We start from the raw sequence: 27,400 nt of genomic DNA, 5'->3' as shown, positions 1-27,400 counted from the left end.
CTCCACTTCACAGGAAAGGAGACCCTGAGAGAGAATGGAACTGGGTCAAGGTCTCCCAGAGTCGGTGCTGAAGCTGGGTAGGAACCTACATTCCTGATTCCTAGACCAGAAATGAGAGAGAGGGGGGCGCTCATTCGTTCATCCATTCACACCTTCAAGGATTGAGCACCTGGGACAGCAGCAGGAAGAAAGTAGACCTGGTTCCCGCCCTCGGGAGCTCACAGTTTCCGAACGGGTCAGACACGCAGCCCGACCAGGGAAGGCCATTAGAGTGGGGTGGACGTGGACGGCAGAGAAGAGAGTTAAAGCAGCTCAAGATAACGGGCCAGAGAGAGTGGGAAGTTCAGGGAGCTGCTGGTAAGACTAAGGCAGGGAAAGTAGGGAGCACGGAAGAGGTGGGATCCTGAGTACCCTGCTTTCCTTCCCAGGGTAATGATTAGAGGCATCCCCTACCCCCACTTTCAAGCAAGGGAGGTGCGTCCTCGGCCTGGGGTTTCAAGCAGGTCTCTCCGAGCAGGTCCTTTCCTGGCCAGCCGGGCTGGGGCGGGGCGGAACAGGGGTAGGGTGGCGCGGCGGCTGGGCGCAAAGGTCCAGCAGTGGGCCACGCAGGCGCCGGGCTGACCTGGCAAAACTTTGGCGTCTCTGAAAACCTCTGCTCACCCGCTCCCTTCTAGCGTGAGGGAGCCGGGCGGCCTCCTTCTGGCCCGGCAGTGGGACCGTCGCCGACCGCCCCTCCCATTGCAGCACCGGTACAGACGCGCTGACCCCGCGGCCGTGTCGCTGGGCGGCGTCCCGGAGCGGGTGGCGAGGTATCTACCCGGGCGGGTTGAGGGCGGTGCCAGGGTTGGTCAAAGGTCCGCCCCGCCCCCTGCCTGGCCCCGCTTCGGGGGTGGGGAACAGCGCAGGGAGGTGGGTAGCTGGGCTCCCAGGCACGTGGGTCTCTGCGGCGGCGGCTGGACGCAGGCACTGGCACCCGGGAGCCGCGGCGACGGCACGCCGGGCGGAGAAGCGCAGCGCAGGGGCGAGAGGTGCGGTGCCTGGAGGGAACAGGGCGCTTGGAGAGGCCCGGGGAAGCGGCGGGCGCTGGCGCAGGTGCCGACTGGGCGCTGGGCAGGGGAGGGCGCTGTGGAGCGGCTGTCGCCCCGGGGCACCGTTGCGAGCCGGCGTGTAGCGCATAACTGGGCGTCTTGAACGCGCCTGTGGGTCCGTGGTTGAACTTTGTCTCCACGGGAGCGTCGGTCTCGGTGAGTGTAGACGGGCGCCCCGTTGCGAGGAGACTGTGCGCGAAGTCTGCGTGTTAGCGGGTGAGTGTGTGCGCCCCTCGGGGCGACTGGCCCAGCCTGCGGAACTTGTCTGTGTGCGCTCGGATGTGAGCGTCCCCGTGGCATGGGGCGGTGGGCGGTGCCCAGAGACATGAACCCCTGAAGATCCCCTGCCCCCTGTCCTGCCCCCAGGGTCACTCTGGGTGGCCGCCTACCGCTGGTAAGGTTGAGGGGGCAGTTGCAGGGAGTGGGCAGGGGAGGAGGGAGTGGGGAGGAAGGACAGTAAAGCCTCTGTCTCAGGACTTTAAATCTGGCAAATGCCATGGTAGGAAGGGTCAGTCAGGAGAAAGGCGATACCCCACCCCGCAACCCGAAGGCTGCCAGTGGCCCTCTTGGGGTCCTCCAGGAGTGCAGCCCAAGGGTCAGGGACTGCTGGAGACGAGCACTGCCAGCTCGGGATCTGTGGGGTCCATGGCTGCTGTTCCTTTCAGCATGGCATCGCCAGCTTCCCCGGGACCACAACCTGATCTGCCTGGTTTGTTTTGGATCTAAGCTGAAATGATGATGAGTTTTGAGGATCTGGATGAGGACCCAGGCAAGTTTATTACCTGCTGGTGGAAGTGGGAGGAAGAAGATTCTCTGTGCAGACAGGTCCACAAGAGAGCTCTGGAGACTCAGAGATCTATGTTCCAATCCTGTCTTGGCCACTGTGTGGTCTGAGCAAGCCGTCCTTTCTCTGAGCCTCGGTGGCCTCGTCTGTAAGAAGGGACTAATGATACGGGATTTGAGGGCTGTTGAGGAGCTGATGAGTGTGTCATGTTCAGTACCAGTGTCCCCCCATGGGCAGGCTCACAGCTTAGGGATGGGAAGTCAGTCCCTGGAGGGAGCCTGCCAAAACCAGAATCCCACATGTGCCCCTCCCTAGGGCACAAGCCTTCCACAGGACCAAGCCTGAGCCGTGTAGCCTGGGACTTAAGGTCTCTGATAACTGGGGCCTGCCGGCCTTTCCAGCCACCTCTCGCGCCTGATTCTTTACCATGCAGCAGCTGTCTGGAGTCTCTCATTTCTTGCCTCGGGCCTGTTGCATATTCTACACTCCCTGCCTGATAAGCCTCCTGCTCGCACCTTCCTCAACTGGAGAACTACCCAGACTTGGGACCCAGCTCAGATGGCCCCTCCTCTGGAAAGCTTTCCTTGATCCCCACAGCAGGGTTGGAGCCTCTTCTAGGCCCCTACAGTCCTGGTGCTGACAGCCCTGGTCCCACCTGGACCGTCATGATCTATGTCTGTCTCCTCCTTTCCTCTTCTCAGGTCTAGGGGGTCCTGGAGGGCAGAAACTGGGTCTGACTCATTTCTGTGTTGCCAGCATCCCGCACAGGGCTGAGCTGAACTGAGAGAGCAGCAGCAGCCCCCATCCCCTGTTTCTGGCCCCAGCTTCTCCAGTAAAGGCCTGGCTGCAGGTGAGCTCCATGTCACTCCAAAGAATGGCAAACCAGAATATGGTCATCAAAGTGGGTGGCACAGTTTGCCAGAACAGTGTGATCTGGGACACTGCAGGACCTAGAGTGCCCAGGCTAAAGACCTGGATTTTATCCTGAAGGCAATAAGGAGCCATGGAAATTTATGAGCAGAGGAGTTTCATGGTCAGGTGGCATTTCAGAAAGAGCTCTCTGGCTGCAGGATGGAGAATGGATCAAGTAGTGCCAAGTGCAGGAAGGTCAGGGCATTTGTGATGTCAACACTAGAACTGTACCAGGAGTTGTTTAAACCCTAATTGAGTCCTTGCCCGTTGGCCAGACACTTTTCCCTGAGCCTTCAGATGCTCCTGCTGAGGAATTTGGGGACCTGCAATTGATCTCATTCCAGCTCTGCTCCCAGCTTGTTGGATGACCAGTTCCTGCCCTGCTAGGCTCTAAAAGGAGGCCAGAACAAGTAAGATCCTGCATGGGAGAGTATGTGTGTGGGGAGGCCCTGGCACAAAAGGTTTGTCAGTCTTTCTCCTTTTCTCCCTGTCTTGGGCTTTCTTGGAGTCTGGTCAGGGGGTTAGGTATCCCAGTGGGTAACCCTCAGAAATGACTACCAAACTTGGGCTGTGTAGTGAGGCTGTGGCTCCTCTGTTTGTCTCCCTCCTGCCCTGGATGCATAAGGCTCTAAGAATGTGTGAGGGTATCACCAGGGCCTCATGAGTGACCCCATGAGAGCTTTGACTTAATGGCTATAGTCTTTAGAGAGGCCATTGTCCCTCTCTAGGTGTCAGTTCTGCCATCTGTAAATTGAGAATGGTGATCCTTGCTTTTTGAGGGCAAAGTTGCTACGAGGATTAAGATAGTGACCAGGGAAGAGCTTTATAAACCTTAAACTGCAGTGCTTGGAGAAGGAATGTGATACTCATAGATTTAAATTCATTTTGAAGACTGTAAGAGAACATGGGTGCAATAGCAAGGGGTTGTGCTGGTTATTGAAATTTAATTACTGAATGCCTTCCTCCCCTACCCGCTCTGCAGAGATGGCTTCACTAGTAATGATTTACAATCCATTTTGTCTTCCTATAGACCTGTGAGGCAGGAATTGAATCTCCATTTTGCAGATCAGGAAATAGAGGCATGGATTGTATCTTGCCCAGGGTCACCAAGCTGAGGTGAAACTTGGGGCTCCAGTCCATCTGCCAGCTTAGCCCTCCCGATCTGAGACAGAGCCCTGTGGGGTCGGGCCTGGTCCTCTGGCTTCCAGGCTGAGAGGAGTTTGAGTTCTGCCCTGGGAACCTGTGTTTGGGGCTTTCTTGTGGCCAGATTACCCAACTGCTGATAAGATAACGCCTGCCCAGACCTGCCCACAGGACCAGAGATGCCTTGTCGATCTGGTGAGGGGAGTGGGGGTTGCCCCTCAAGCCTTCTGCCCAAACTGCCTCTCCCCAGACTGCTTTGTGTAGGCCTGCTTGGTATACCCTCTGGGCCACACCTTCCTCTTGGTTGCCCTTGGGTCCTCAGGCCTGTCCTGTCCTTATTACTGGGCCCTGATAGGAGTAGGCTGGCTGTGTGGGCCACTGTGACCTCTGTACTTATCCAGAGGCCAGTTGTAGGACTACGCTCAGCCATCCCTGCTTTCTCTCTCTGTCCCCATCACCCAGGTTGGGCTCAGGGCAGGTGCCAGTGGGTATGTGGGAAATGAGTGGCGAGGTGGGAGTAGGCATGGAGTAGAAGGGGGGGCTTTTCTCCATGGAGCGCCACAGTTGGTTCTGGAGCAGAGGAGTTCCTCCACCCCCATCACCCCATCTCTTAGGCCTGAGTCATTCCTGGTCCAAGATGAGTAGCAGGAGTTTCTGGTAGGAGGGTGAGCAGCCTGGGCCCCGAGGAACAACTCCTTGGCCCTCTGCCCTGGTACCTTGTCCCTCTCATTTTAGCTCCTGGGTGAGAGGCCTGGGTGCTGGAGTGAGGGAAAGGGACCTCCCTCAGGCTTCTGGGGCTCACATGGCCTTTCCCTCCCCAGGTCTGAGGAGAGCCTCTGGGTGTGGACCTGGCTTCCTGGTGAATGCCCCAGCCCTGGCTTGTAGGAGGGGGACTCTTGCCATGGCTGGGCTGTCGCAGGAAATCTAGGGCCAAGGGACCTGCTCCTCTCACAGCGCCACCATATTGTCGTCTCCTCCTTGGTCTCCCTCCCTGCGGACTCCCTGTCCCATCTACCTTCCATGTGGCACCATTTTTGTAAAGGTCGACTCTGACCATGTCCTTCCCCTCTTAAGCCTTCCATGGCTCCTCACTGTCCTCAGAATAGAGGCCAAGCTCTTCGGCCTGGCATTTGAGCCTTTTCATGTGAATTCCTCAGGCTCCCACACATTCCATGCCACCTCACCCTCCACAGCAGCCATGTAAGACCTCCCGGCCTTTCCCAGCAGGTCACGCTTTCATCCACCAAGTCTTTGCTCATGCCTCTCCTGCCTTCAGAGCCCTCCTCCCTCTTTGCCCACCTGACAAACTCCTAATCATCTATCAGTTTCCAGCTCAGATGACCCCTCCTCTGCAGAAGCCCTCCCTGACCACCTCCCCCAGGCCAGGTAGGAGTTGCTGTGTGCTCCATAACCCCTGGGCTTGCCTTGTATGGTTTATTCACCCAAGTGGATTTGGTCCCTGTCTGTGTCTTTTTCCCCAGCCTGACTGGGTACTCCTCAAAGGTCCTGCAGAGTGCGATCTGAGTCTGAGTTCCCGAGGTCCCTCTGAGGCCGGGTGCACCAGAGCATTGGCAAGTGTTTGCTGGGACTTTGTGGTTCCTGGGAATGTGATTTAAGATTTCTTACTCTGAATCCAGACTCCTGTGGCTCTGAGAATCTCAAAAGCAAAGGCTATCAGGAGCAACGAGTAATAGAATTGAAGAAACACTGAGCCCACACCCGAACCAGAGGAACCAGAGCCTCTTGGAATTAGACTGTGAGAACCAGGGAACTCAGAATCCTGGAGGCACCTGGAGGGGCCATCTCAGAATCACAGGCTCATGTGGTTCCTGGTCGATGCTTTCATCCCCCTTTCCACCTTGGATTCTCCATCCACCTTCTTTCCTCCCAAGCTGGACCCTTCCTGCTCCTCCTCAAATCTTATCACAGTTCCCCTTCCAGGGACCTTGCCTGACTGCTCTGACCATGACCTCTGTCCCTCTGCTGGGGACACCTGGGAGGGCCTACCTACCGAGCAGTGTCGTGGGCTCCTGAATTTCAGTGTCTCCCTGTTGTGACAGGCAGACACAGCCTCCACATTAGGACAGTTCATGATTTGCTAGTGCCATGGTGCACCCATCTGTCCCCTTGTCTTATTCCTCATGGGCTGTCCCATGCAGCAGTGATTCTCCCCATCTGACCACTGAAGAACCTGAGGCTCTGAGAGGGGGGCTGACTTCACCAAGACTGCACAACACAGGCGGCTCCAAGTTAGAGCCTGAACTCAGGGTTCTTGCCTCTTGAATCTGGAGGCATTTGGCTGTGATAGGTTGGGGTGGTCACCAGGATGTTGTGGTTCTGAGCCTGTTTAATCTAGCAGCATGTCTCTGTAGCCCTGTTCTGGGCTGTGCTGGGATCCAGGTGAGATGGGTGGTTTGGGGTCCTGCTCTGGGTTGGAGGTAAGGTGGTCAAACCCACACTGACAATAATTAGAACACCAGACCTTGAGTAAGTCCCTTCCTCTTTAGAGGTCTTGGCTTTCCGATCTGTAAGCCTGGCTGATCTGAGATTTACCCACTCAGATGCTGCTCTGAGCTCAGCCCTGGTGAGTGGCCTCCACAGCCAGGATCCTAGGGGGGTTCCCAAGAAGGAGAGAGCATCTGGAAGGGGGTAGAGAGCCCAAGGGCCGTGTGAAGGGGAGGTCTTACACCACAACGGCACCGGCTGATAGCATCTGAGGTTACCCCTTAGCCATTTCCTCAGACCAGCTTTGGTGCTCCCGGTGCAGAAGCAGGTCAGGCAAGGCAGGGGGCCTGCTGGCCTTCAGCCCCTTGAAGGACATTGAGGAGGGGCTAGGGTGACTTCTAAGCTCCTCAGCTTGTGCACTCCAGCCTTGCCCTCTCCACTCCCCTCAAGCCACCAAGATGAAGAGCAGTTCCTCAAACGTGTCATGTCATCTCTTGTTCATCCTCACTCTGCTCCTCCTGTCTCTCCAACCACCTGACTCCTCATCTTCCAAAATGCAAGTCAGGTGCCCTCTCCTCCAGGAAGCCTTCCCTCATCACTCTTCCAATCCTGTTGGGGGCCTCCTTGGCTTCCTCCAGGCCTGATCACCTCGTGTTATCATCGCCTATTTCTGAGTGTGCCTCCCCTGATCTTGACAGTGAATTCCTTGAGATCTGACCTACCTCGGAGTCCCCAGGTGCCCTGCCCAGCGATGGGCATAGATGTGACAACCTTTGTGAAGGGTGAGTGAGTGAAAGAGTATGGTGGCTATCTGGCTTCTGCTGGGGAATCCCTGGACTGCCTTCCCCCTGAGGACAGCCTTCAGTGTGGGAGACCTGATCTGTGGTTATTCTGGTTGTGACCTTCCTGTAGCCCATAATTCCTGCAAAGCTTCCTGCCCTTCTTGTCTTCCTGAGATACCCCCACCCTCCATGCCTTCTTTACCTGCTGAAATATTCTCTCTTACTATTTCATAAAATGAGCCTAAATCATCTAACCAGCTCAACAACCTTCTGAGGCAGGTACTGTTCTGATATTGAGAGGAAACTGAGTTCTGGGTTTTGGAGTTAAGAGACTTGTCTTACCGCTGGGAAGAGCAGAACTGGGATTTCCCACCTGCCTAGTGCCCTCTCTTGCCCCCTTAATGAGGTTCTGGGACTAGGTTCTCTGTTTTCCCTCACAGCACCCCACCCCTGGTGGAGATAGGCAGCAGGGGTCTCCACAGAGGTGACAGGACATTCTCCTCTACCAGACTAGACAGGGTCTGCCACCAGCCAAGGAGGCACATTCCAGAGCCACTCTAGTGGAGGAGCTGGAATGTCATCCAACCACCCTGGAAATTCCACAGTGCCCTGGGAGCTACCCAGCTCCTCCTTCTGACTTTGGCCTCACTAGCCTGGAACCACAAAGAGAAAGACCCAGATTGGGTTAGGGGCAGGACCAGATCAGGGGGTTAGAGGTCTGCACGTTAGGCTTGGCTCTGCCCTTGGCTCACTGGTGACCTTGGGTGAGACCTTGAGCTACCCCTTTCTGGATTTAGTTTTTCTTTTTTTTATTTTTTTTAAAACTATACTTTAAGTTCTAGGGTACATGTGCACGACGTGCAGGTTTGTTACATATGTATACATGTGCCATGTTGGTGTGCTGCACCCATTAACTCGTCATTTACATTAGGTATATCTCCTAATGCTATCCCTCCCCCCTCCCCCCACCCTATGACAGGCCCCGGTGTGTGGTGTTCCCCACCCTCTGTCCAAGTGTTCTCATTGTTCAGTTCACACCTATGAGTGAGAAAATGTGGTGTTTGGTTTTCTGTCGTTTCTATAGTTTGCTCAGAATGATGTTTTCCAGCTTCATCCATGTCCCTACAAAGGACATGAACTCTTCCTTTTTTATGGCTGCATAATATTCCATGGTGTATATGTGCCACATTTTCTTAATCCAGTCTCTCATTGGTGGACAGTTGGGTTGGGTCCAAGTCTTTGCTATTGTGAATAGTGCCACAATAAACATATGTGTGCATGTGTCTTTATAGCAGCATGATTTATAATCCTTTGGGTATATACCCAGTAATGGGATGGCTGGACCAAATGGTATTTCTAGTTCGAGATCCTTGAGGAATCGCCACACTGTCTTCCACAATGGTTGAACTAGTTTACAGTCCCACCAACAGTGTAAAAGTGTTCCTATTTCTCAACATCCTCTCCAGCACCTGTTGTTTCCTGACTTTTTAATGATTGCCATTCTAACTGGTGTGAGATGGTATCTCATTGTGGTTTCGATATGCATTTCTCTGATGGCTGGTAATGATAAGCATTTTTTCATATGTCGGTTGCTGCATAAATGTCTTCTTTTGAGAAGTGTCTGTTCATATCCTTTGCCCACTTTTTGATGGGGTTGTTTGATTTTTTTCTTGTAAATTTGTTTAAGTTCTTGGTAGATTCTGGATATTTGTCAGATGGGTAGATTGCAAAAATTGTCAGATTTTTGTCAGATGGGTAGATTGCAAAAATTTTCTCCCACTCTGTAGGTTGCCTATTCACTCTAATGGTAGGTTCTTTTGCTGTGCAGAAGCTCTTTAGTTTAATTAGATGCCATTTCCCAATTTTGGCTTCTGTTGACGTTGCATTTGGTGTTTTAGACATGAAGTCCTTGCCTATGCCTATGTCCTGAATGGTATTGCCTACATTTTCTTCCAGGGATTTTATGGTTTTAGGTCTGACATTTAAGTCTTTAATCCATCTTGAATTAATTTTTGTATAAAGTGTAAGGAAGGGATCCAGTTTCAGCTTTCTACATATGGCTAGCCAGTTTTACCAGTCCCATTTATTAAATAGGGAGTCCTTTCTCCATTTCTTGTTTTTATCAGGTTTGTCAAAGATCACATGGTTGTAGATGTGTGGTATTATTTCTGAGGGCTCTATTCTGTTCTATTGGTCTATATCTCTGTTTTGGTACCAGTACCATGCTGTTTTGATTACTGTAGCCTTGTAGTATAGTTTGAAGTCAGGTAGTGTGATGCCTCCACCTTTGTTCTTTTGGCTTAGGATTGTCTTGGCAATGCAGGCTCCTTTTTGGTTCCATATGAACTTTAAAGTAGTTTTTTCCACTTCTGTGAAGAAAGTCATTGGTTGCTTGATGGGGATGGCATTGAATCTATAAATTACCTTGGGCTCTATGTCTGGCCTTAGTTTTTCTACCTGTGAGATGGATGCAATAACCACCATGACCTCCTCACACAAAGGAAGTACTGAAAAGTACTGAAAAGAGTAAATCCTGGGCCCTGCCACTCTTCTGGCAGAGAACTGAGCAGACAGGCAGAGAGCTGTGGGGCCAAAAAGGGATGGTCAGGCAGCTTCCTGGGAGAGGGCCTGGGGCTTGCAGAGTGGGAGGTAGTGGTCAGGGGCACAGCCTCTGAAGTCGGAAAACCCAGAGTGGCTATGCCGTTTGCTAGCTTTGTGAGCTGTGAGGTTATTTAGCCTCTCTGAGTCTCTCAGGATTCAACGAGAAGAGGTATATGAAGTTACCTAACACAGAACTTGGCACAGGGACAGCACTAAACTCTTGTGGTGATATAGGTGTTAGATGATAAGGGAGGCTGTCTCTGAGCAACAATATGACCATGGGACTGCTTTTGTTGTGCCTGAGACAGGAATATGAGGGCAAGGGCAGAGAGGATGGGTTTTCTGGAGCGATGGCAGGGACCAGATCAGCCAGGGCCTGAGTGCCAGGTTGAGGAGCTGGGACAGTCGCCTGAGGGCACTAGGGAGCCACGAACATGACTCAACAATATGTGGTTGGATTTGTGTTTTAGGAAACCACATGACCGCAGTGTGAAAGGTGGACAGACAGGGCAGGGGTGGAGGCACGGAGGCCAGTGAGGAGGCTGGTGCTGTGGACTGCGGAAAAACAGGCCTCAGGCTGCAGTGTGGGGACCATGTGGTGCATGTCCGAGGAATTTCACTGGTTGAACTAACAGGACTTGGTGAGTGGTGGGCTTCTAGCAGGGTGGAGAAGAGGGAGGTTTTCCAGGCTGTATCAGAGGTTTGAAACCTGGAAAGATGGTGGGGGCCCTTCTCAGAAATGAGAACCACTTGGAGAAAGTGATATTCTCCACTTTAGCCTGTTGAGTCAAGGCATTTTCTAAGGAGGAGGAGTTAGGGCGTGCACCTGGGTGCAGCAGGGTGAAAAGGTTGACGTTCCCTCACCTTGTCATAGTCTCTAGAGTAGATCAGCGGGGAGCTACCAGCCCACCGGCCTTGTCAGTCTGAGACCACCGGGCAAGGTGCACTCAGTAAGCAGTGGCCCAGAGGCACTTCCCATGAACACCCCTGCCCTATCCCCAAGGTATTCTTGCAGTGTCCCCATCTCCTCTCCCACATCCCCCCACCCTTGTACTGCACTTCCAGCTTGGGGACCTTGGCTCAGCTGTCACAGGCCCACTCCTCCATCCTAGGGAAATGAAGATGGAAAAAGAAAAACTCAGGAGTTGCATGTTCTATTTCTCCTTTGAGGCATCTGAGGTGCTGGTGGAGGGTGAGACCTGCCCACACAGAGGGTCCCCTCCACCAGGCAACTGTCCCCTCCCTGAAACCCTGTGCTTGGTGTGCACAAGGGGCTCCAAGGTGAGATAAAAACCACAGCCAGAATTCGGGAGGGCTGGGCTCTAGTCTTGGTTCTGTCCCTGACTTACTGTGAGGCTTGGGCCTGTTTCCTCCTCTGTGAAAGAGGGTTTCGCACAGGAGATTTCATACACACACACACACACACACACACACACACATACTTTGAGTTCTGGGTTACATGTTCAGAACGTGCAGTTTTGTTATATAGGTATACACATGCCCTGGTGGTTTGCTGTACCCATCAACCTGTCACCTACATTACGTATTTCTCCTAATGTTATCCCTCCCCTAGCCCTGCAACCCCAACAGGCCCCGGTGTGTGATGTTCCCCTCCCTGTGTCCATGTGTTCTCATTGTTCAACTCCCACTTATAGGTGAGAACATGCAGTGTTTAGTTTTCTGATCTTGTGATAGTTTGCTGAGAATTATGGTTTCCAGCTTCCTCCATGTCCCTGCAAAGGACATGAACTCATTCTTTTTTATGGCTGCATAGTATTCCATGGTGTATATATGGCACAGGAGATTTCTAAATGCAGTTTTAGGCCCTGATGGTCTAGACTCTGTGTGTGTATGTGTGTGTGTGTGCATCTGTATGTGTCCACTGCATGTACACCTGAGTGTGACTCTGCATGCCTTTGTGTATCTATGTGTCTTGGTGTGTCTGTGCCAGTGTGTGTTCAGGTGTGGCATATGTGTGTTTATAACACCTATGGAGGAATGCTTAGAGGTAGGAGTGGGGAGGAAGGGGGTCTCTAGAAAGACGTAGCTTAGGCAAAAGTGTGTTGGCAGAAGGACAATACAATGCACCCTGGGCAAAGAGGGTATTGACTTTTCCTACTATGGGGCCAAAGCACAGAACCAGGACCGAGGGAAGGGACACTGGAGGCTTGGAGGCTTGGCTCAGCTGTACGGGACATGGGGGAGACTTTCCTCCAGGCAGGGCCACCACTCTATGAAAGGCAGCCTGGGGAAAGGGGCTGTGAATAACCCATTCCTGGAACACATGAGCTGCAGTTTGGGTGTACAGAGGGCACTCAGACCAGGACAAACACCAGGCCACCTCTCTCCCTCCTTCTGGTTAAGGTTACCACAGAGGAGGTGGCCCTGGGGGGAATTGGCCTGGCTGGGTTTCCATGACCCTGAGACCATGCTTTCTCTACCTCCCTCTGTCTGCAGGAGCCCCTTGCGGCAACAGCACTGCCTGCCCAGAAAAATGCTGGAGGCTAGGTGTGGCCCCAGGCCTGGGGACCTGTTTTTCCTGTTTCCCGCAGAGTTCCCTGCAGCCCAGTCCAGGCGTGTGCATTCATGAGTGAGGAACCTGAGCAGCCACTGAGCATCCTGACCTGGAGAGCGGGGGCTGGTCAGGTACGTGTGTAGGGGGGGCGGGTGCGCTGGCTGGGAGGTGAGGGCGGGTGCATGTGCTGTTGTGCCTGTGTCTGCCCTGAACTGGCTTAGATCAAGGGGATCTGAAGGCAGGTGCCCTGCTCTGCTCCCTCATCCCAGGCTGTGATGAATTCAGGCTTTGAAGTCAGATAGCTTTGGGTGTCAAGTCTAATTTTTCCAATGCCTGGCAGTGTGACCTTGTACAAATAGCTTAACCTCTATGGCAATATCTACCAAGGGGTGGGGATGGGGGATGACGATGCTGTGTGAAAGCTGCTCAGCCCAGGTCTGGCCCCTACAAAGCAGGGTGGGTGGAGAATCCTAATCAGACTGACCCAGGTTCTGAGCCAGATAAAAACCTGTGGCAGGTCTCAGACAGCCAACCCATCTCCAGTGCGCCCATGTCCAATCCCCTCCCGCTGGCACTTCCCTGACCTGTCCAGAGAAAGGCAGAGTCTCCTGGGCTCCTGTGGCAGTTGAAGGAGAGACAGTCTAGGGACATAAGCAGGTTCCAGGTGGGCCAGGACCCCTAGAGGGGCTGGGTTGTCCCCTGGTTACTTAGGGTCAGCAGCTAAGAAACCTTTAAGCATTCTTGTCCTTGACAGGCCCTCAGAGAAGCAAGTAATTTGTAAGTAATTTGATCAAGGTTACAGCACTGGAGATGGGCTGCAAATCCTATTCAGGTACATCCCACAGTGGAAGTGGCTGAAGGAGGGAGGTAGTGAACTCCCTGTTTATGGGAGTGTGCAGAAGCTGCAGAGGGCTTGTGCCTGTGTGTGCCTCCTCTGGGCCCCCATAGCCTCTTGTGCTTGATTGATTGATTGATTGATTCATTCATTCATTCATTCATTCATTCATTCATTCATTCTCTCGTTCCTGTAATCCTCCTGTGGTCGGGCCTCCTGCTGGATGATAGGGACAGAGAAAAGCATCAAATGGACCCAGCCTTCAAAGAGCACCTGAAATGTGTTGGGGTACAGGATGGAAGGACAAATTACCAACTGGCTGAGAAACATCCTAAGGGGTGATGGAAGGGAGAGCTTCAGAGATTAGAAGGTCCTTTGGGACGTACGAAGGAGTGCAGTGTGGGTGGGTTCGGGGAAGGCTTTCCAGTGAGAAAGAACAGAATGAACACAGGCAGGGGAGCCTGGAAGGGTCCTTACAAGGCTCACATCTCCCCTCCAGACTGGGAGTTCCTTGGGGCAGGGCCAGCCAGACTGGGGTGCAACAGGGCTGGTGCGCATTGGATAGTCAGGTGGAGCCTGGGGCTCCCAGAGGCATCAGTCCCAGGGGCATCAGGATGAGGAGAGGCAGAAGGGAGACTTAAGGGAGGGGGCTGGGAAGTTGGCTGTCCCTCTAAGGCAGGGCTAGGAAAGATGTACTCACAGGTTGGTGAGCCAGCCTGTAGAACGAGAGGGTGGGCGGGGTGAGTCTGGCCCAGGGCCATGGTGATGGAGTCCCCAGCTGGCTTGGGAGGGTGGGGGCCAGGATGTCTTAAAACAGGTGGAAGGGGCAGCTCCCTTAGTTCAAGGGAAGTCTCCACCCCTCATTTCAGTGTCAGAGATTCCACCGTTACGGATTAGCAGGAAACTCTTCATGCAGGGTGATGAGGTGTTTATGTTGACTGTGGAGGGAGGTCAGGCCTCATCTCTGAGGCAGGAACAGAGCAATGGAGTGAAGGCGAGACTGGGCATGTGTGTCTAGATCATGGAGGAAGCCCCCTCCCTGTCCAAGTGGGTCAGAGGACCTCCCGGGGACATTTTGGGGCTGCAGTTGTCAAGGCTAGGGGATTTGACTAGTGTCTGATACTTGGGAAGGAAGGAAGGAAGGAAATGCTTGATGTCACCTGATGTTTTGTGGCAGAGCTAGACTCGAACCTCGGCTTACTGATACCCAGGTGGGGCTCTGTCCTGGGAGGGAATGTGGCTCCTCCATAGCTCCTCAGTCTCGCACAGGGGCCTCTCCTTGCTTGTCCTGCAGCTTCTGTGAGTCAGTGACTCTCAGCTGGCCTTCCAAAGCTCCAGACCTGATGGACCCAGGCTGTGCCCATCCCCACACTTGCCATGGTTGACACTGAATTCCTCTTCCCCACCATTCCTCCATCAGGGAACAGTCTCCAGAGCCTCCCTCCCAAACATCTCTCCCCTTGCAGGGCCCCTCCCCTCACAGGGCCCAAGGCCTTCCCCTTCTTGGGTCTCAGTGTCACTCCCCTGGCCCACCACACTCACCTCTACAGCCTCCAGTCAGGACCTCCAGTCCCACCTCCACTGTGGCCAAAGGTTTCTAGAAAAGGCCACCACTAGCTGAACCTTGGCACTCATAACGCCACCGTGTGCCTACTGTGTGCCAGGCTCTATTCCAGACATTTTACACAAATGACTCGACCTTCACAGCAGTCCTGTGCTGGAGATTCTAGTAACTGTCCCATTTTACAGCTGAGAAAGCAGAAGCAGTCTGGCTCCAGCGCCCAGGTTCTTAATCACTGGGTTCTCTGCACTGAGGGATAAAGAGCCGTGAGTTCAACAGGTGGAGATGAGGGCCACGAATGAATTCCAGGTGGAAGGAGCAGCAGCAACTAAGGCTGGGAGGGGAGAGTGTTAGGCACATCCAGGAAACTGCAGGTCACAGGGGTTGGGGCGGGTGAGGTTGGCAGAGGCTCAGTTATAAAAACCTCAGGTACCAGACTTGAGGTCTGGGCTTTCTCCTGAGAGAGGGTAGGAGCGGCAGGAGGATTCCAAACAGAGGAATGCTTTATTTGACAAAGGCCACTCTGGATTTTGGTGGGTGGGTGGGTGGGACTGGGGCTGGAGGAGGGAGGCCAGTGCAGTGGTTCCAGCAACAAGAGGTAGAGCCTGGAACTAAGCTGGCAGCAGGAACTGTCCTGACCCTGGGTAAGATGAGTCTCAGCCACTTGACCTGCCAGAGCCCCAGCCTCTACCTGTCTCTTCTTAACTTGGCACCACATAAGCTTCTCCTGGCCTCGTCGCCCTGGTTTTGCCCTGGCTCCTGGGGAGCCATCCGTGTCCATGGCAGGGGGAGCAAGGGTGCAGGCCCACTTGCTTCTGAGTGCACATTTGCTGACAACAGGAGACAGAGAAGATCTGGGAGTCTTGGTGGAAGAAGGGAAACTGGCCGGGCCTCGTGGCCCACACCTGTAATCCCAGTACTTTGGGAGGCTGAGGTGGGTGGATCACTTGAGGTCAGGAGTTCGAGACCAGCCTGGGCAACATGGTGAAACCCCATCTCTACTAAAAAATACAAAAACATTAGCTAGGCATGGTGGCACACACCTGTAATCCCAGCTACTTGGGAGGCTGAGACATGAGAATTGCTTGAACCCAGGAGACAGAGGTTGCAGGAAGCTGAGATCATGCCACTGCATTCCAGCCTGGGCAATGGAGTGAAAATCTGTCTCAAAAAGAAAAAAACAAAAGAAAGAAAAAAAGAAGGGAAATTGAAGGATCTCTACACCCCCAGCACCCCTAATCTCAATCTCCTGGGCCTTGAACTGCCTCTGGGAAGCCAGGGCTGGAAAAGCAGCTCAGGGTCTATGGGAGTGGATGTTGCAGGCCCTGCAGAGTCCCCCAGTCCCTCAGGACTCCAGGATCTAAAATGAAGGGAATTAGTATGGGCACGATGGCTCACACCTGTAATCCCAGCACTTTGAGAGACCAAGGCAGGAAGATCACTTGAGGTCAGGAGTTCGAGAGCAGCCTGGCCAACATGATAAAACCCCATCTCTACTAAAAATACAAAAATTAGCCAGGTGTGGTAGCATGTGCCTGTAACTCCAGCTACTCGGGAGGCTGAGACAGGAGAATCGCTTGAACCTGGGAGGCAGAGGTTGCAGTGAGCCGAGATCAGGCCATTGTACTCCAGCCTTGGCGAAAAAGGGGGACTCCATCTAAAAATTAAAAATTAAAAATAAATAAATAAAATAAAAATGAAGGGAATTATATGGCCCCAGTTCTCAGGATGAAGAGGACTCCACATCTCATCTGCCCTTTCCATCCTCCCAGACATACCCCGACACAGGCACAAGCCCTTCTGCATCCTCTGCTAGAGAGTCACTTGCATACTCCCATAAACAGGGAGTTCACTACCACCATCCCACAGCCACTTCCAGGGACTGGACCTGGACAGGAATTGCAACCCATCCCCAGTGGCATGACCTTGACCAAATAACTTACATGATCTGTGTCTTAGCTTCGTGATTGGAGAACTGGGGATGGTGACTTGGCCCCCAGAACACATCGTAAGGATAAAGTGAAGTAACTTTTTTTTTTTTTTTTTCTGAGACAGAGTCTTGCTGTGTCACCCAGGCTGGAGTACAGTGGGGTGATTCTGGCTCACTGCAACCTCCGCCTCCTGGGCCCAGGTGATCCACCCACCTCAGCCTCCCGAGTAGCTGGGACTACAGGCGCCTGCCACCACACCTGGCTAATTTTGTGTGTGTATATTTTTAGTAGAGACAGGGTTTCTCCATGGTGGCCAGGCTGGTCTTGAACTCCTGGCTTCAAGTGATCCGCCCGCCTCAGCCTCCCAAAGTGCTGGGATTACAGGTGTGAGCCACCACGCCTGGCCTAAGTGAATAACTTTTATAAAGCAGGCTTAGTAGTAGGGTTTGAAAAATGTTAGCTCCTCCTTCCCCTTCACACTGCTAGAAAGTGCTTCTTTGTGTTTTTCTCGAACTTGCCCACCCAGGACTCCTGCTATGATTTCCAACCTGCCTCCTGGGATGTTAGGCACGTCTTTGTCTTCCAGGCCGGGATGTCTGTCCCCTACCTCCCAGCTGCGAGAGAGCCCTTAACTGGTCACCTGGGTAGGGGTGAGGAGGAGAGGGAGGGGACAAACTGCTCCCTAGGCACTCACTGTCTGTTGGATGGTCAGTCCCCATGGGTGTGTTATATGCTCAGTAGGGACAAGGTTGGGGGGGATACTGATGGTATGCAGAGAGAAACTGGATAGGCATAGAAGAAGCTGCATTTACCACACAGAAGAAGACCGTTGGCCCCCTATCCCCACCTTCACCCCAGATTTCCCTAGACTCTTGGAGGGGGGGTTACTTCAGGGGGATTCCCTGGTAGCCTCACAGGCTCAGGGGCTGTTAATAGATATAGAAATTGCCAGAATAGAGGAAGATGAAAAAGTGAAGGAATAACTGAAGAGGGAGATCTTTGGAAATACTTGCTCAAATACCAGAACACTAGGTGTGCACCCAGAGCCTCCCACAGAGTGGGAGAACGAGCTGGAGAGAACTCTGTAATGCCTGCAGGGGGCTGTTGGATGCCCACCGGCCAGAAATGCCTCTGCAGGCAGTAGGCATTGGGTGTGAAGCAGGGTCAGCCAGCCTCAAAGGCCCCTTCCCATGAACTCAAAATTCTCAAAATTACCCGCTCTGGCACCCCCAGATCCTCAGATTCTAGGGCTCAGAATCCTACATCTAAAACTCTGATCCTGAGGTTCTAGAGAGGGGTAAGAAAACTATCCACCCCCCTCCCCCCGCCCTCCCCTCTCCCAGAGATGGGATCTTGCTATATCACCCAGGCTGGAGTGCAGTGGTGTGGCCACATCTCACTGCAGCCTCAACCTCCTGGGCTCCAGTGATCCTCCCACCTCAGCCTGCCAAGTAGCTGGGACTACAGGTGAGTGCCAGCACACCTGGCTAATTTTTAACACAAATTTTGTAGAGATGGGGTCTCACTTTGTTGCCTAGGCTGGGCTTAAGCACCTGGTTTCTGCCTTGGCCTCCCGAGTAGCTAGGATTATAGGCATGAGCCACTGCACCCAGCTTGAGCTAACTTTTTTTGAAGGTCAGATAGTGAATATTTTAGACTTCACAGGCCATATGGTCTTTATCACAACTACTCAACTCTTTGTAAACAGATGGGTACAGTTGTGTTCCAATAAAGCTGAATTTACAAAAGCAGACTGGATCTGGCTTTTGTACTATAGTTTGTCTACCCCTGTTCTCAAGTTTGACAATTGTGTGATCCTGATATTCATGGATCTCATGCATTCTCAAGGTTCCAAAGCTTGGAGGTTCCAGGTCCAGATCCAAGTCAGATGGCAACGAAAGCCCTGGTCAGGTGGCTGTGTCAGGTCCCCTAGGGGCGCTCCAGCCACAACCCTGATGGCCTCACCCCTCCCTTCCCTGCAGGGCCATGGCGGCAGACCTGGGCCCCTGGAATGGCACCATCAATGGCACCTGGGATGGGGATGAGCTGGGCTACAGGTGCCGCTTCAACGAGGACTTCAAGTACGTGCTGCTGCCTGTGTCCTACGGCGTGGTGTGTGTGCTTGGGCTGTGTCTGAACGCCGTGGCGCTCTACATCTTCTTGTGCCGCCTCAAGACCTGGAATGCGTCCACCACGTACATGTTCCACCTGGCTGTGTCTGATGCACTGTATGCAGCCTCCTTGCCGCTGCTGGTCTATTACTACGCCCGCGGCGACCACTGGCCCTTTAGCACCGTGCTCTGCAAGCTGGTGCGCTTCCTCTTCTACACCAATCTTTACTGCAGCATCCTCTTCCTCACCTGCATCAGCGTGCACCGGTGTCTGGGCGTCTTACGCCCTCTGCGCTCCCTGCGCTGGGGCCAGGCCCGCTACGCTCGCCGGGTGGCCGGGGCCGTGTGGGTGTTGGTGCTGGCCTGCCAGGCCCCTGTGCTCTACTTTGTCACCACCAGCGCACGTGGGGGCCGCGTGACCTGCCACGACACCTCGGCGCCCGATCTCTTCAGCCGCTTCGTGGCCTACAGCTCAGTCATGCTGGGCCTGCTCTTCGCGGTGCCCTTTGCCATCATCCTTGTCTGTTACATGCTCATGGCTCGGCGGCTGCTAAAGCCGGCCTACGGGACCTCGGGCGGCCTGCCTAGGGCCAAGCGCAAGTCCGTGCGCACCATCGCCATAGTGCTGGCTGTCTTCGCCCTCTGCTTCCTGCCCTTCCATGTCACCCGCACCCTCTACTACTCCTTCCGCTCGCTGGACCTCAGCTGCCACACCCTCAACGCCATCAACATGGCCTACAAGATCACCCGGCCGCTGGCCAGTGCTAACAGTTGCCTTGACCCGGTGCTCTACTTCCTCGCTGGGCAGAGGCTTGTACGCTTTGCCCGAGATGCCAAGCCACCCACTGACCCCAGCCCTGCCACCCCGGCTCGCCGCAGGCTGGGCCTGCGCAGATCCGACAGAACTGACATGCAGAGGATAGAAGATGTGTTGGGCAGCAGTGAGGACTCTAGGCGGACAGAGTCCACACCGGCTGGTAGTGAGAACACTAAAGACATTAGGCTGTAGGAGCAGAACACTTCAGCCTGCGCAGGTTTATATTGGGAAGCTGCAGGGACCAGGGCTTGTGCAGATTGTACGGTCTCCCCAGATATGGACCATCAGTGACTCATGCTGGATGACCAAGGAAGCCATGACCCCATGCTCCGTCATTTAACAGGGGCTCAGGATATTCGCTCTGTGGTCCAGAGTCAACTGTTCCCATAACCCCTAGTCACCGTTTGTGTGTATGAATTGGGGGAATTCAGTTTCAAGAAAGGCGAGAGTTAAGGTCAATGACACCCCTGGCCTGACTCTCACGCAAGTAGCTGGCTGTACTGCCAAGGTACCTAGGTTGGAGTCTAGCCTAATCAAGTCAAATGGAGAAACAGGCCCAGAGAGGAAAGTGGCTTACCAAGGTCACGTACCAGAGTCTGTAGCTGAGCTACCTGGGGTGGCGGCCAAGTCACAGGTTGGCCAGAAAACCCTGGTAAGTAATGAGGGCTGAGTTTGCACAGTGGTCTGGAATGGACTGGGTGCCACAGTGGACTCAGCTCTAAGGAGTACCCCCAGCCCAAGAGATGAACATCTGGGGACTAATGTCATAGACCCATCTGGAGGCTCCCATGGGCTAGGAGCCAGTGTGAGGCTGTAACTTATACTAAAGGTTGTGTTGCCTGCTGAGCTGTACCTTATTGTGTGCTTGGGGGATGAGGATATGGTGGGGAAGCTTTCACCAGCCACACAAGGGTCCTTTCTCCAACCCATTCCCTTCTGCCACCTGCCTTCTCACTAGCTGTCTCAGGAGTAGTCTCCTTTCAGGGATCCTCTCTCTAGACCCCAGATCCTCTCTCTAGACCCCACTTTAAAGCCAGTTGGCTTCTGTGCCTGACTCTGTGCTGAGCACAGAGAGAAGTCAAGTGCAGTCCCAGTCCTTGAGATTTCCCAGTTTAGGTGATGGCCAGTCATGTGCTGATAAATGTTAAACCATTTAACTGGAGCTCTGATTTAACTGGGAACCCCTTCTTTGTAGAACTGCCCAGTTTCATGATGCAAAAACTCTTATGGCCGAATTCAAACTATAAACATGATGTCCGCTTCCTTGTAAAATTCCTGAAAATTTAACAATTGGTTCTTGGAAGCAGGTACAAGTCACTCTAGCACACCACTGGATAATGCCAAGTGGATGGGGCTGTGAGCCAGGGGGTCAGGGAAGGGTTCCTGGAGTGGGAGACTCCTGATTTGTAGCTTCTGAGAAAAGCAGCTCACCAGAAGAAAATCCACATGCAGGATGCATCCCAGGCAAAGACATGGGGCAAGAGGGCAGGGTGTGCAGGAGCCATAAGCAGGCTGGACAGCTGGCTCCAGGCTCAAGGCAGGGTTGGGGCTGGGTCACAAGGAGGCCAAGTTAGGGCTCCCTCCTTGCCCTGACCCTAAGACTTCCTTTGCATTGTGGGTAAATATGAAAGAGACTCACTCCTCCTCCTGTCCATCCTCTGCCTTCTGGGAAAATCCCAGAATGGCAGGGTGTTGCTCAGGCTGGGTCAAGACTTAGCATGGGGGAGATGGGTTTCACCTATGATAGGTTCTGGGTCTAGCCAGGACCACTCGGGGCTGATGTGTGGAGCTCAGCTGGACAGGGCCCTGCCCTAGCCTTTGGAAGGGGACACGGCAAAGCTGACAGGCCTCATTCTTGATCTCAAGGACAGGGACTCACTCCTCTCCCTCTGGGAGAGCCCTCGCTCTGTGGGCCCACTCTGCCTGCCTCCTCTGACCTCTCCACCCTTCCCACTCTGCCTTGTGAAAGGCAGGGCATCCCCAAAGCTTGCTGTATTTGGAGTTTGACTCCACAGCGCCCTCATGTGACAGAGACCCATCACAGACCATGACCCAAATGATTGCACTGTGCCATGTGGGTGACCTGCCCAGAATAGTGTGAGCTATTCACCTCTCACATTCTAGGTTCTATACTTCTGTTAATGTAGCCGATGTACTTCTGAGTTGTTTTTTTTTTTTTCTTTTTGAGACAAAGTCTTGTTCTGTCACCCAGGCTGGAAGTGCGGTGGTGCAGTCTTGGCTCACTGCAACTCTCTGCCTCCCGGGTTCAAGCAATTCTCCTGCCTCAGCTTCCCAAGTAGCTGGGATTACAGGTATGCGCCACCACACCCGGCTAATTTTTGTATTTTTAATAGAGACAGGGTTTCGCCATGTTGGCCAGGCTGGCCTCAAACTCCTGACTTCAAGTGATCCACCTGCCTCAGCCTCCCAAAGTGCTGGGATTACAGGTATGAACCACCACACCCGGACCCTCTTGAGCTTTCTTAGTGATTGCCTGTTACAAACCACCCTTCAGCCTTTCCTGCAGGCCTGAGCCACTCCATAAGGACACAGGAGGGGCTTATTCACCATCTAATCCTGTGGCAGGCACAGGTCAGGGTGGATACTGGAGACCCTGGGCGAACCAGGGACAGGCCCAGAGCCCCACCTCTGGAACCCAGTTGAACTGCATGGCCCCTTGGTATGCACATCCTACCTTGCTGCTCAGGGCCCAGGCCACTCGCCTTGTGGGTGAGGTTCCTGCCCTGATGCCTCATGCTATTTTCAGCCCAAGTAAGACCATAATTTTCCACTCCTGGCCCCAGACCATTGTCCAGCAGTGACGTGGGGGAACCTGCCTGCCCTCAAAATATCTCCTATTACCCTCCAGTACTCCCTGCCCCCTTCACACCTCCCTAACCTGACATCACTTCCTGGGCTGTTGACTCATGAAGGCCACTGTGAAAGGGCATGTGCCCAGCTCTTCCTGCCCAGGGTGACTGGGATGGAGCCATAGAGCTGAGGCCAGGGACAGGGCAGGGATGGGAGGAAGGGGAGGGTAGAGAGTTGAGTGTCAGGGAGTAAACATCTGCTGATGTGCCTGCAGCAGCTGTTCTCAATGAACTGCATGACATCAGGGCAGGGTCCCTGGCACACAGTGGTCTCTGCCCTGGGTGACAGGTGTTCCAGGGCCCGGGAGGGATGGGGGAACCCCAGGTGATATCCCCACTTTCACACCCTGAGGTTAGAAGAGGCCCTAAACAGCATGTTATCCACACACGGTTACTCAGGGTCAAGCCACCAAAGCTACCTCTGCCACCCTTGTCATGGCAGATTTGGGCTGCTCTGTTTAGAATCAGGCACATGGGGGAGGGAAGCAGTGTATTGACCCATGTCCCACGCACCCTGCAGGACCCTCTCATCTCTGTTATATGGTGGATGCTTCACAGAAACCCTGTGAAGTAGATGTTATGATCCCATTTAGCAGATGAGGAAACAGAAGGGTGTGAGAAGTGAGGACTTGCTCCAGGTTATCCAGGCCATCAGAGTGAGTCAGAGTGAGTCCAGGGTCACCTGATGGCCAGAATCATGCCCTTTCTAGTGCCCCACGATGCTCACAACCCCGCAGGGCAGAAGGTTCTCTAAGTGGCCCCTCGCATGATTCAAGATGACAGAGGCGGTGTAGCAAGGATGTGAGAACACAGATGCTCCACCCAGACCACCTCAGTGTCAATATTGTCCCCACTTTCCTTGCTGGGGTCTCTTGGGCAAGTTACCTAATCTTGCAGTACCTCAGTTTTCCCATTTCTAAGTGAGATGCTACCTTCCACGCAGGGCACTGTGGGGCTTCCCTACGTTATTATGCACAAAGTCCTCCTCACAGTGCCCGGTGTGTGCTCAGCATTTATATGCCTGGCACCAGGCCAGGAGGCTACGGAGGCAAACCAGCTGGGCCCTGCCCTCATGGAGTTGACATCACTTAGTACGTAACCACATTGGGATACATGTTTTGAAGGACAGGACAGTGTGCCTGGCCAGTGAGCAGTAGTGGGCCGTACGTCTCCAGGGACCCCCTCCGTGGGATGTGGGAGGAGGGAAGCAGGTCTGTCCTGGGGGAATGTGTGGGGCCACCTCTGCCCTGCCTGGCAGTGGGTGGATTTCAGGACCATGGGCCTGTGCTGTTTACAGAACCTTGTCCAGATACCCAGCTGTGGGAGGGTAGCATGGAGAGGAGGAAGAAGGCCCCCCTAATAGCAAGCTTCAGGACCTTGCCACTTCAGGCTAGAGAGCTCCTACCCTCCCACGGCAGCAGGGTGGCCATTTCTCCCTGACTGGGGTGTGCACCATGGTGCTCTGCAGCCACCCCTCACTTCACTAAGAGTCCAGAGATCTAGGAGCAGAGGACTGGTCTGGAGCTGGGCAAGGGCAGGCAGCAAATGGTGAGTTTTTGCTGTGTGACCTGAGGCCACTTGCCTGCCTTCTTTGGACTGCGCTCTGAGGCCTGGAGACCTGTTCCCCTGTTCCAGTTTCCCCACCTCAGTGAAGGCACAACCAACAGCTACCTCCCAGGCATTTCCAAGACCCTCCAGGCCCCCGGTTCTGAGGACTAGGGTGGAGGCAGTGTTTCTCCCCAGCATCAAGTGACCAGAGAAGTGAAGTGACCCCGCTGCCGCCACACAGTGCCATGTCTGGAGCTCCTGCCTCCTGCAAGGTGGAGGGTGAGGCTTGGCCAGGAGTGACCAGGGTGAGGGGTGTGCTTGTGGGGGTGAAGGGTTGGGGTGAGAACTGAGCCCGAGTTAAACTCATCCTCCTCTGCCCTAGTACACTGTGCAACTTCGGGGAGTCACTGCCCCTCTCTGGGCCTCACTTTCCCCATCTTCGATAGGACTTGGCTCTGCCTGGCCACTCCTCCTCCAATGGGGGAATTCCTGGGCTTGCCTCTGTGTTGGCTCCAGCTCAGGTGTCAGTCTCAGCCCTGTCCCAGCCAGAAACAATGGGCCAAGCAGGGCCAGTCACCCCCTGTCCTTGGGGGCTCCACCCATAGCCCTGGACTATTTTCAGCCCTTGCAGATGGAGTCAGAAAAGGATTTTCCACTCCCAGCACAATGACTGCCCTGGACAATTGTCCAGCAGTGACGTGGGGGACCCGCCTGCCCCAAAATATCTCCTGCCCCTGATTTCCAAGCCTCTCTGCCCTGCTCCTCGCCTCCTGGCCCTGCTCCTTACCTCCCCACCCTGATGTCATTTCCTGGGGCTGTTAACTCCTGAAGGCCATTGTGAAACATCTCGTGAGACTCCTGGGAGACACAAGCAGTTGGAATCAGTTTTCCCTCCTGGCAGGGAGCCTAGGGATTGTTTGGCTGCTTAGTGGGACTGGTGGCCTAGAGAGGGCTGTGCCTTACGCAGTCACACAGCAGTCAGTGTGCAGCGTAGACATAAGCCCGGGGCTCTTTGACTGCTCCCGCTGCCTCAGCCAAATTCATTAGCTCCAGTCTGTGCCTCCTGGAACTGAGAGCTCGCCACTGAGCTTCCTGGGATGGGCACCTGGGGCCCGAATAGTGTGGATGGAGAGGTACAGCTCAGGTTTTGACCTCAGAGTAAGCCTAGTACATGGGCCTGACCTTAAAACCTTTCTCCGCATTGAGTCCCATTTTTACCAAATGTGGCTGTTAGAAACTGAATGTTTGTGTCCCCTACCCTGCAAATCCGTATGTTGAAATCCCAACTGCCAAGGTGATGGTATTAGAAGGTGGGGCCTTTGGGAGGTAACCAGGTCCTAAGGGTGCAGCCCTCCTGAATGGGTTTAGTGCCCTTACAGAAGGGACCCCAGAGAGCTCCTCACCCTCTTTCCACCATGTGAGGATATAATGAGAAGCTGGCAGTCTGCAGCCTGGAAGAGGTCCCTCACCAGATCCCAGCCATGCTGGCACCCCAATCTCAGACTTCCAGTCTTCAGAATGGTGAGAAATAAATGTCTCTTGTTTCAAATCCACCCAGGCTGTGCCATTTTGTTATACCAGCCCACACTGACTGTGACTGAACTCAGGGTGACAGAGCAGCAGCTCTGGGGCAAAGGGGAGGGTGGGGACCATAGGGCAGCTGATGCAGGAGCAGAGTTCTGGCCCAGTTCAGCCATCACCAATTCTGGGACTGCAAATTTAGTTTCTTCATCTGGAAAATTGAACTGGTAATACCGATACCTCTTTTCCCAGTTTACTAGACAGCGACAATGCAGTCAGGCATAAACACCCAACTGTTTGATTTTCCTCCCACCCATGCTGCCTGCTCGGTGACATGTGATTTTCCTTCCCCATCTATAAACTGTGCATTTGGCAAACTCCAAACTTTTGAGTCACTTTTGGGTAACAAAGTCAGGTTTAAAATTTCCATTGCCTGCTTAATGGAACGCTCACCTGTCCTCTTCCCCTGTGCTGTGAGGACCCTCCTCACTCCTCTTCTGGGTCCCTTTCTTCTCTAGGTGTTGGGGCAGGCTGGGGAGGAAAGGGACCAATGTGTCTTTCCTGGTGATGCTATAGCCCTCTCTTGTTGACCTTGCTTCCTGGGCCATCAGTGCCCCCTGCACAGAACTCTCCAAACATCAGTCCACACCTTTGTAAAAATAGCCTCTCCACTAAGCTATCCCAAAATGACCTGATTGGAGTGTGCAGCGACTTTCCTGCTGGGACTCTGACTGATACCCTGGTCTCCCTGAGTGATTTTCCTGCACACCCTGCTGGGGGTGTAGAAGCCTGTCCCCCTCCCACCGCACACCCCACACTTGGCTGAGATCTCACAGCTGCAAAGACGTCTTTGAATCCATGGAGCCCAGGGTTCAGCGTGTAGAGTGAGGCTGGGGTGTGTAGACAGCTGGGGTAAGGAACCCTGAGAACATGTCTTACCCCAGTTGTTTCCAAGTTTCTTTAGAAAGCAGGCTATTTTACCCCATGTGTCCTCAGATTTATGTCCTGGAAACAAATTCCAAATTAGCAGCCACATGAAAAGTCCCCTCCTCTCTGCCGTGGAATGAAACTGTTAGACCTGCCTTTGTGACCAAAGCAATTGTAAAATGTAGGGGAGGAAATTAAAAGCCTGCCACCTTGGTCCACACAGTGCGTGCTGTCTCTGTGTGTTTGCATGTGTGTTTACGTGTGTGTTGAGTGATCACATCTGTTCAAGGCAGGATAGTGAGGGGCAAGGGGCAGTCCTGGCAGGTACCAAGTGGACACTCGGAGACAGAAGGGCTACAGGTGGGCAGCCAGGCCACAGGTGGGCAACGAGGGGCCGCCAGGAGTCTGACTAAAACCCGGAGATGGAAGTGTAATGGCAGGAAGAGATGGGAATGGAGAGAGGGTACAGCTACCAGCTCTGTGGCGCCCCCCTCCTTCCCTCCCTCCCACTCTGACTCCCTTTCCCTCCCCACTCCCCATCACCCTCCCCTTTTGCTCCCTGTCCCCAGAATCCTTGGGAGCAAAGGGAGGCAGACAGGGACAGTCCACTCTGTGCTCTGCTCTGGTTGTTTAGTCTATGGCGGGCCCCAGGTTGGTTGGTGCTGCTCTGCTTCCCCCTGGTGGCCAGAGCCGGCAGCAGTGCCAGGAAACGGGAGCTGGGATCCAGACCTTTGCCTATGGGGTGATAGGAAAATGATCCGGCTGCAGCCAGGCTGTTGACTGTGAGGGTCCGGGGCAGGGAGAGCTGACAATGGAAACAGAGAACACAATTTGCATACAGTGACTTGCCAACATGCCCTGACTTGCCAACAAGGTGACGGAGCCTGACCCAAACCATGATGTCTGTCTCCTGCACCCCCAGCCAGGGGTAGAGATCATTCCCTGCCAAGCAATCCCTTTTCCTGTGGAAGACCACTTTTCACAGGGCCCTCGGCCTCCCCAGCTCAGC

General features: G+C 53.8%; 1 protein-coding gene across 20 annotated transcripts; it reads left to right on the top strand.

Moving 5' to 3' along the window:
- The first annotated feature begins 862 nt into the window (after positions 1 to 862).
- On the top strand, positions 863 to 20,371 carry P2RY2 (purinergic receptor P2Y2). Of its 20 annotated transcripts, none has more exons than XM_031653189.1 (6): positions 863 to 1,028; positions 2,629 to 2,722; positions 3,129 to 3,194; positions 10,226 to 10,396; positions 12,213 to 12,401; positions 18,580 to 20,371. In XM_031653189.1, exon 6 carries the CDS (start codon positions 18,584 to 18,586, stop codon positions 19,715 to 19,717), a length of 1,134 nt encoding a protein of 377 aa, XP_031509049.1. In that variant the 5' UTR covers positions 863 to 1,028; positions 2,629 to 2,722; positions 3,129 to 3,194; positions 10,226 to 10,396; positions 12,213 to 12,401; positions 18,580 to 18,583; the 3' UTR covers positions 19,718 to 20,371. The 20 variants fall into 20 exon arrangements, 19 of the variants coding, with proteins under 19 accessions (XP_031509049.1, XP_031509047.1, XP_031509046.1 ...); XM_031653187.1 differs by having other exon boundaries at positions 3,060 to 3,194; XM_031653186.1 differs by having other exon boundaries at positions 1,754 to 2,722; positions 3,060 to 3,194.
- Positions 20,372 to 27,400: the final 7,029 nt, after the last annotated feature.

This window comes from Papio anubis, chromosome 12 (genome assembly GCF_008728515.1).
Source record: "Papio anubis isolate 15944 chromosome 12, Panubis1.0, whole genome shotgun sequence".
Classification (NCBI taxonomy): Eukaryota; Metazoa; Chordata; class Mammalia; order Primates; family Cercopithecidae; genus Papio; species Papio anubis.
The sequence above is the reverse complement of the archived record's forward strand: the minus strand, read 5'-3'. Positions and strand labels throughout refer to the sequence as shown.